Below are 8,696 nucleotides of genomic sequence, written 5' to 3'. Positions count from 1 at the left end.
TACATCGTTTTGACCTTTTCCTGCTTTATAAGTAAACTGGCTTCAATCAAACTATGTTCAAATCTTGTTGACTAATGGAGCAGTAACCGTCCTCATTGAACATCCTTTTTAATCTGCACAAATCTCCCATTTACCACCACATTTCCCCCCCATTATGCTTGAAAGAGGTCATCAAACTCCCCCCAGCATCTTTTCAGTTGTCTCACCTCTCACAAATAGGTTCAGAATTTTCCTTTTTGAGGTCTTTTGTGTTTTTTTAAGCACTTGAAATGAATGCAAATGGACTTCTTTCTGCTTGTGAAGACATTTTACTTCCCATCCAAGTGGCTTCTTTAGTTCTAGAAACTAATGGAGAGTCTTGGGTATTTTACCCCTTGTGGGATTGTCTCCATTGAAGAGATCCTGAGAGTCACCATCTTTGTCATTGTGAGTTACATGAGCCCAGGTGTGAATCAAGGTAGGTCATTACTGTCACAGAGGCCAAGCTGTGAATCCCTTTGGAGACACTGTCCTACCATGTCATGTTGGAAATAATTAAGGTCACATGGGTTATGGTGTGAGTGGGGATTGAATCACCTGGAAAGGGATCTCCAGACTGTGTTATAGGTGACTGATGACTGGTGCTCTAGGACACCAGCAGTCTAACAGCGGTCATTCAGTGTGGACATAAATAGCCTCCTTTATTCCCGTGTCCTCTCTGCTTTAGCTGAAGATGTATACTGCGTTGTGTGACGTGTCACGCGTGGTTCTTTGGTCTCGCCCGTGTAAAAGTCCAAACGCTCCTCAACACATTGCACAATGTACACATGTGTTGTTTTGTCTCATCTTGTGTTGTTAGGTCTGAAGCACACTGGGCTGTTACGGTTCTGAGTTTCTCTGACAGACCTGCCAAATGAGGGACAATATTAATCCATTTCTCCCTGGTTAGGGCATCTCCACTGATTTAGTGCAAACCCAGTATGGTTTTAGATATGGAAACATTCCTGATTCACTTCTTGAATGGTGAGAAGGGTGCTTTGCAGTTCATATTTAATAAAGCTAGCAGTTCAGGACCTGCCAGATTCTCAAGGTCTTAAATTAGAGACTCTGAGGAGCCTGTGTTATCAGTTATGCACCAGTGTTTCCCACTTCTTTTGAATTCTGGCTGGAGCCGGTTTTCCCTCTTCTGCAAGGGGAGTGGTGAAAATTGTTGTATGAAATACTGTTTCTTCTTGTCCCACGTGGAATAGCTTGAATTTATTAGCACAAGCACGCTAATGAAGGTCCTTTAATGAACCATTTTGAGACTTAGAACCAAACCCCCAAAAGACTCAGCTAAACATATTACTTCATTAATCAGCACAATGGTTTTTAGGTATGACAACATAACATGAAAAAGTTTTCCTATTTAGCAATTGTCCTTTTTTGCATCATAAATTCGTAGAAGCGACATAATGTGACATTTGCTGAAAAAGGGCCTTGCACACCTATGTAGATTTTTACGTTTGCGTTGCTATTCATGTGTCCAAGTGAAGAGACTGTACAGACGGAGCAGTCTTGAGAAAAAAAATGACATTTTATTGAATCTGCAGAATCATAAGTACAATTTGAAGTGCTGTATCAGGGCAACAGGAGATGATATCAGGTCCTTAATCTGAGGATGTATTCAGAGTGTTGAATACATGTGTATGTCAATATGCATATGGTTTTTTTTTTCTTTAAAAAAATAACAAAATTATATCAAAAACAATTTAAGATGGAATGCACAAAAACTGGTCTGAATGCTAAACCTGCAATTGTGGATTATATGATTTCACTCTGCAAAGTCTACAGTATATAACCAGTATCATAGAAGCAGGGAATGATTCATCAGAAGAGCAGGAGCCTACGATGAAGGCTGGAGGAAAGAGGGACTGCAGCAGGAGGTTGGACAGCATAAGAAGACAGAAACTGAATGGAAGCAGGGTTATGATATGAATTTAGGGTTCAGTAGTGATGCCAGAGCAGAGGAGCGGTATTTGGCGCAAAGAGGTTAACTCCTGACTAAAATCCAGGTCAGACAAACAACTTGCCGCCTCTCACAGACTGGGAAATCGAGAGGATCGCCACCCTCAGTCGCCCCCTCTCCCCCCAGCCTCGCACGCTTACATCTTCGCACACACAGTGCCTTAACAAATCCATCCTGAGCCACACTTAAACAATACTGGCTGTCTTTGGCCATTCCCCCCCCTCCCTCCCTCCCTCATTTTATCCACACCACCACCTAACAACAATCAACACACTTGAGATAAGTTTGGACTGGACGCAATCCGGAATCTACCAGTGTGAGTAGTTTCGTTGATAATTAAATTTGAGCAAATGCACCATCAGCCAGGAACAACAATCATTTCACTCAAAGCCAAACCACAAAATTCCTCAATTTACCCCAGAGATACACACAACCGTGAGCTCTAAACCAGCTTTCCCATCTAGCGTCTGTTTTGCAAATATCCTGTTGTCGAATAGAGATTAATGCAAAATGCAGGAAAGATGCTGTACAGTGTGTTCATTCGTTCTCATTTATTAGAAGATTAGAAGAGTCTTTTTTTTCTAATTCAGTGACTTTTTTTTCCATCAGCACTGTCACAATTCATGACATTAGAGAGTTTGATTGTTCAACACCAACTGACAACGTGCATCAACCGTGAGTCAGCTTTTAAAAATCACAGAACTTCTCCACATTCACAAAAATATTGAAACGCTTTTATCTGCAGGCAAGCCACTTCCCAGAGCACCGTGACCTGTAAAAACAATTCCCCCTAACTTACATTTATGATACATATACAATTGTACAATGTCATCTAGCTACATAGTGAGAGCCTTGTTTCACTTAATGAAGCCGAAATCCCCTCCCTCCCCGCTCCCCAGCTCCACTGTAAGGATGGCCCCACCCTGATCGCTCATGTCTGTGACAGTCACAGTGCATCACAGGAGAATGAAACTGCAAGAAAAGGGGAAAGGTGCATAAGGTCAGGGGCCTGTGACATTATTTACACCACAGAGGAATGGCAACAATAATGACAATTACACGTGTTATGGTTTTAACAGAAATACTGTGTCGCAGTCTTTCTGTGGAAGAGCCAGCAACGCAAACGCTTCATTTTACGCTCAAGAACCAGTTTCAACATTTAGCTGCCAGCGAGCGGTGGCTGGCTTGTTGTCGGGATTGGCCTGGCACATGTGCCGCCCTGGCTCAGGTGGCACCTGCCTTTAAAATGAACAGAGCATGCGATAAAAAGCAACTTTCAGGTGTATTTTAAATGATTCTTTTTCTAAATTCTCCCTTCTTTGAAGCTGCAGAACAATGAAACTGTCTTTAACAACAAGCAGTTAGCGCTGTCCTGAAACTCCAAGTAATTATCCCATGACTGATCTAATACAGTGACTACAAGAGTCTCCATAAATACTCCTTTTCTGTCTTGCAAACTGAGTTGCTGGTTTATTTATTAAATACACAGATCTGTTTTTTTTTCTCAAAACAAACATCTAATAACAACAAGGACAGTTCAGGAAGAAAAGAGCGAGAGAAATGACAACATCTACCACAGCCATAAAAAAAAATCTCACATTAAATGAGAAAAAAAAAGAAAAAAAAAAGACTGGAATGTACTCTTTCAAAAATGGTGGAATGAATTTCAAATAAACGATTCACAATATCGAGTTGTGCTTGGCCTTGTCTTTTATAAAGGATTTCTGTGATGGTGATTTTTTTTTTCCTTAGCAAAGGGGAAGAGCCATTTCCCCCCCAAAACAGCTTAATCTTGATCACCATATCTTTGTGATTCTCACAGGACTGAAGGCATTTAGGCTGCAAAATCAGGAATAAACGTGTATACTGTACATGCAGACGTGTGTTCAGTGTAACTGCAAGAGAAAGACTGATGAAGTCCCCTAACGTGTCCCTGATCCCTCCTGTATCCAGGAAGCCTGTGTAAGGCTCAACAGGAGGTGCTCTACAGTTAGGTCATTATTCCAGTTTGACAACAGCACAGTGCTGAACATGAGGGTGCCTACTTGAGCAGACTGGCGAGATGTGTGTCCATCTATAAATATATTTAAAAAACCTCTCTGTTAAGACTGAAAACTGGCTGACTGATGCAACAGCGTTGGAGGTTAAAGGAATGTACTCAAGTGAAAAAAAAAAATCACGCTAAGACAGACTGAGATTCTATACACTGTTTTTCCAGTCTGGCCAAGATCACGCTGCAAAATTAAAGAAAGAAAAAGACAAGTAAATGGACCCATTAAAACGCCATTCAAACACACTTTGAGCTAGTTTCTTCACTGAATTGTGTCTGCAGGTTTACTCACTTCAGGGATATCTTTTTTTCAAAAAACAAACAAACATTTTCTTCAGTATTTTTGCATGTTTTAGTGGTAGGATTGCTAAGTGGCGTAGCTAGGATGGAGCTGTGTGACACGGCACGGACCCCTGACATACTGCAATGAACTGTGAATTCATCTTTGAGGACTTTCCATTCCCACTTGCAGCTGCATGAGAGTGGAGTCAGGATGGGGATAAAGACAAAGAGGATGACGAACATCCAAATAGAGAGACATTAGCACAGACGGACGAATAGAGAAGCAGGCAGGCAGATAGACAGACAGAAGGACAGACAGCTAGATAGAGGGTGTGTGTCTGTGGCTGGCGAACAGTGAGAGCAGAGCAGGGATGTAGAGGGGGAAGGGGTTCAGGGTCTCTCAGGGCAGGTTAGGGAACAAGAGTAAAAATAAGAGAAAGCGGCGCTAAGATGAGATGGCACTGGGCTTTTCCTTTCCTACTTTCCCTCCCTTTCTCTATCTCCTCCTTTTTCTCTCCCTCTTTTTCTTCTCCTCTAGCTCAGATGGCCTCCACGTAGTTGGCAGGCAGCATGCCCTGCTGGCCGGTACGCTCCACGCGGCCATACATCCAGCCTTCATCAATCTGCTGCACGTCTACGATCACATCTCCGTCCATAAAGGAAACTTCATCCTCATCGGCGGCAGAGTAGTCATATACTGCCCTGTATCGCTTCTGTCAGCAAAAAAGAATGAGCTTGGTTAGTTTATAAACGGTTACAGTCTGCTGACAATGAGCTTAATCATCTTGGAAAGAATGTGTTTTGCTTTTGTGTTATTAAATTACAACAAATCTTCTGATTCTTGTTAGGTTTTGGAATCGGTGAATTTAATTAGAAGAGTGAAGGATGTACCCCAGCACTGGGAGGCGGGGCAGCGGCTGCCTGGCGCACTGGTTCAGGAGCAGGATCATAGTGGTAGTTCTGAGTGGCTGCAGGCTGCTGGTAACCACCTGGTGAAGGAGTACAGGGATAATGAAGGAGTTACAATCATAAGCAGTGCTACTTATAATTGGTGCTTTAACCTACACAAAAGGTCATTTATGGCTGTATGCGGCTCTGTGATTTTTTAAATCATAAAAAGTAGCATCAAATTCTGCTACCTTGCAAAGTTTTAAGAGCACTTGCCCATTGCTGTGGCAAGGATTAAGGAGGGTGGGATCACTTAATACAAAAAATATTTTAATTATTATACAAGCTCAAGATGTTTGCATACATTTTGTTTTAACTACAAACAAAGTAATAAAGGATGCGAAAAATAAAAACAAAACACTCTTAATACTTTAGTCAATTTGTTGTTGCTAACGTTATTAAAGAGTCACCAGCTCATCTTTGTTTTGGTGCCACTCAAACACATGTTACCGTTTAAAATGCATTTCTGCTCTAGCAGTTCTAAAATGAAGAGAAACTGTCTTAAGAAGCGAGAGACAATAAATAAATTGTGTAAATAAAAGGTCATTTTGTTTGTACAATACCATATTTGCATAAAAATGACAGAACTGTAATTAAATTAAAAAATCTCGCTTAACAGGTAACAGTATAGTTAATATAAACACAATACCTATTAAAATGTTCTCCTGTATAAAATAATGGGGTCAGAAATGACCTGACTTGGTTACACACAGTAGGTTGCACATACATAAAGTTCACAACTACACAATTCAGGTACACGACCCATAAATAATTAGATAAATGACTATAATCACTAATAAATACGTGTAGGAATATTAAGACGCAGGTTTATTTAAAAAAAAAAAAAAAAAAAAAAAAAAAAAAGCACTGAGAAAAATCTGACTACTGAACACTGAGAAAATGTAAAAAGCTCCACAAAGGCTAAATTCAGAAGTTTGTAAACATTGACTCAGTACAGTCTATAATTAGATATTCATTTCCATGTATTTTTTATGCATACAAGCTGTGTATTTATTGTTTGTTTGTGCAAAAGCTCTTTTACAGTAAATGCTAAAAAAACAAACCCTACATGGCAAGCCAAGGCACGCATGCTCTTGATTCACAACCCTCTAAACAATGACCTTCTGTGTAAAGGTGTCGAACTGGCACACGAAATACAAATAGCAGGCTGACTAGTCATTCCTCTTCCTAATGCTGAAAGCACTGTTCTGACATAACTGCTCCTGTTGTTGTTTGCAATTATTACTGCAAAGTTTCTGTGTCTGAGCTTCAGCAAACAATTGTTTGACTTGAGTAATGAATAAAAACAGATTATGTACAATTATGATTTCGGCTGTGATTGTGAAACAGAATTATGCTTGCAGTAATGTAGTCATTTATGGCTAAGAAGATTAAAAAGCAGAGGAGTGCAGTGAAGAACTTGAGCTCCTATAGCCTCTGGGAGGGAGGAACCAAGCGCAGACAAGCCAAGAAAGCTAAAGAAAAACGTAAGGCTTTTTGTTCTCTAGTTCATGTACATTTTCCAGTTCAGAATCCAGCTACACAGATATTTTTGTGGATTCAGACTGTGCTTTCTTCACTTCTGCCTTCTACTTCTCTGCTACATTTACTAGTAATTGCTGGTCATACCTGCACTGGGGTTGCTTGGCAGATGTTGTGGACCCTCTCCTCCGATCTTCTTCTTCTCAAATTCCTCATGGTACTTAATCTGCAATGCACAAACACAAACAGGTCATTCATGAAGATGAGGAATAATGCACCTTCTCTTAGGAGATTCAAATCCTTTCAAGTCTTTTCTAGATTCAAAAAGGACTTGTAGCTATGTACAGTTCCTTTTCTATCCACCAGGGGTCTCCCACTTGCTCTCTAGCTTCTCAGTGTCTGTGGAGATAGGTGGGGCGCACTATTTGCAGCAAATGCTCAGGGAAGCAGCTTGATGTTGAGAGGAAATGACATCTCAGGTACCGGAAGCAGTGTAAGGACGTAGGTGTATAGCAACGGCTTGTTGACACATCAGACAGGTGAAACATACACACAAACGCACACCAAAAAAAAAAAAAAAAGCAGCGGAGGAGTACAGAGAACAAGTCACTCAAATCCCCGAGTCTTACACACTCGCTTGGAATGACAGGGCAAGACTCAAAAGGAACTACTGAGAGGAAAAGGAGAAGGGTGGGGTTGTATGACTAAGCATATGAAATGGAATCAAGTTTAAATTAAAGTACTACAGTCTCAAGTGTAAGTGAATAGAGAAAACCTAGATTTTTTTTCATTCTGTAAGCCATACGCTGAGTTATAACTGAACAAAAACAAAAAAGCAGCACAATTAGATGTTTAGGCAGACTTTATGACCATTTCTCCAGCCAGTGCGACAAAGGCTGTGTTCAGTGTTTCAAAATCAAACAGGCAGCACTGATGAAACAGAAACTGAGTGACTGCTCTATTTAACCCGTCTCCTTATTACCAGACTGATAACAGACTTACTCAACAGTTCTTCGGTCAAGATTTACAACCCTGTATTCTGTTCCCGCTTATGCTCAAAGAGCCCACTGTGCTGCTGGCGTCAGTGAGGAGTGTATTCACCGACTGGATGGGACGACGGAGTGTTTGTGCAAGGACAGTGAAGCGAGTGACTGGGAGAACACAGTGGCTATTCTCAAGTGCAATATGCTAAGTGAGAGTGTGTGAGAGAGATTATTTTAGTTTGTTTTGAAGAAGCAGGTTGAACAGATGGTGTGTTTGTGTGTGGATTTACAGGACTTGCCCTAGCTGCTGCTGAACTACCCCCGACCATCCCCCCTGATTCATCTCAATCTTTGCTGGTGGCAGGAAATATAGAAGGATGGACCGAGAGATGTGGCAAAGAGAAGGGCAAAACAGAGAGATGAGACTAGAAGAGGGTTTATTGCACTTTGTTTCTCAGTGTCCAGAGAAGAGAAATAAAAGACACTAATGTTCATCTGCAGTGGCTCCTTTATGATTGGCTGTGAATGACAAATTGATTGCAAGCAGATGTCTCGTTTATCAGCTTCAACTAAAGCCACTTCACGATGCGCTTAAATCTATCCTTAAACAGTGAAATTGTGGCTTGTGTGCGCGCCCATAAACGCATATAATATATGTGTTTGTTTTCCTGCTTTGCTGACTTCCTTAATCTCCAACATGCAAGATCTTCATCACATGAAAACTGTAATTATCCATCACCCTCCACACCAATTATGCCATTAGCGAGGCCAGTGCAGAGCTCGGTATGTATGAAGAGGTGTCTTTGTTTTGTCAGTTTGTTTCACATAGAAAGAAAGGTCTTTGCAGCTGACTTAAGCAGATTGGGGGACACAAGGTGAACAATATAAACATTTCTACATTCCTGTCGTATATTTACAGAGAAATGGCAAATCAATCAATAACAGGGGCAGAGGGAGAGGAAAG

The 8,696-nt window shown here is 41.0% G+C and overlaps 1 protein-coding gene across 2 annotated transcripts in view; it reads right to left on the bottom strand.

The window, feature by feature from the left end:
• Positions 1-2,523: 2,523 nt before the first annotated feature.
• lasp1 (LIM and SH3 protein 1) overlaps positions 2,524-8,696 on the bottom strand; it is a 29,913-nt gene continuing 23,740 nt past the window's right edge. For both annotated transcript variants that reach the window (XM_005726156.1, XM_005726157.1), the window contains exons 5-7: positions 6,897-6,975; positions 5,211-5,308; positions 2,524-5,032 (exon numbers count right to left, since the gene is read on the bottom strand). In XM_005726156.1, coding sequence (XP_005726213.1) covers positions 4,859-5,032; positions 5,211-5,308; positions 6,897-6,975 — 351 coding nt within the window. In that variant the 3' untranslated portion in view covers positions 2,524-4,858. The remainder of the gene's footprint in view (positions 5,033-5,210; positions 5,309-6,896; positions 6,976-8,696) is intronic.

Source organism: Pundamilia nyererei, unplaced genomic scaffold (assembly GCF_000239375.1).
Source record: "Pundamilia nyererei isolate P.nyererei 1_Seehausen unplaced genomic scaffold, PunNye1.0 scaffold00018, whole genome shotgun sequence".
Classification (NCBI taxonomy): domain Eukaryota; kingdom Metazoa; phylum Chordata; class Actinopteri; order Cichliformes; family Cichlidae; genus Pundamilia; species Pundamilia nyererei.
Note: the sequence above shows the minus strand (reverse complement) of the source record. Positions and strands in the feature narration are given on the sequence as shown.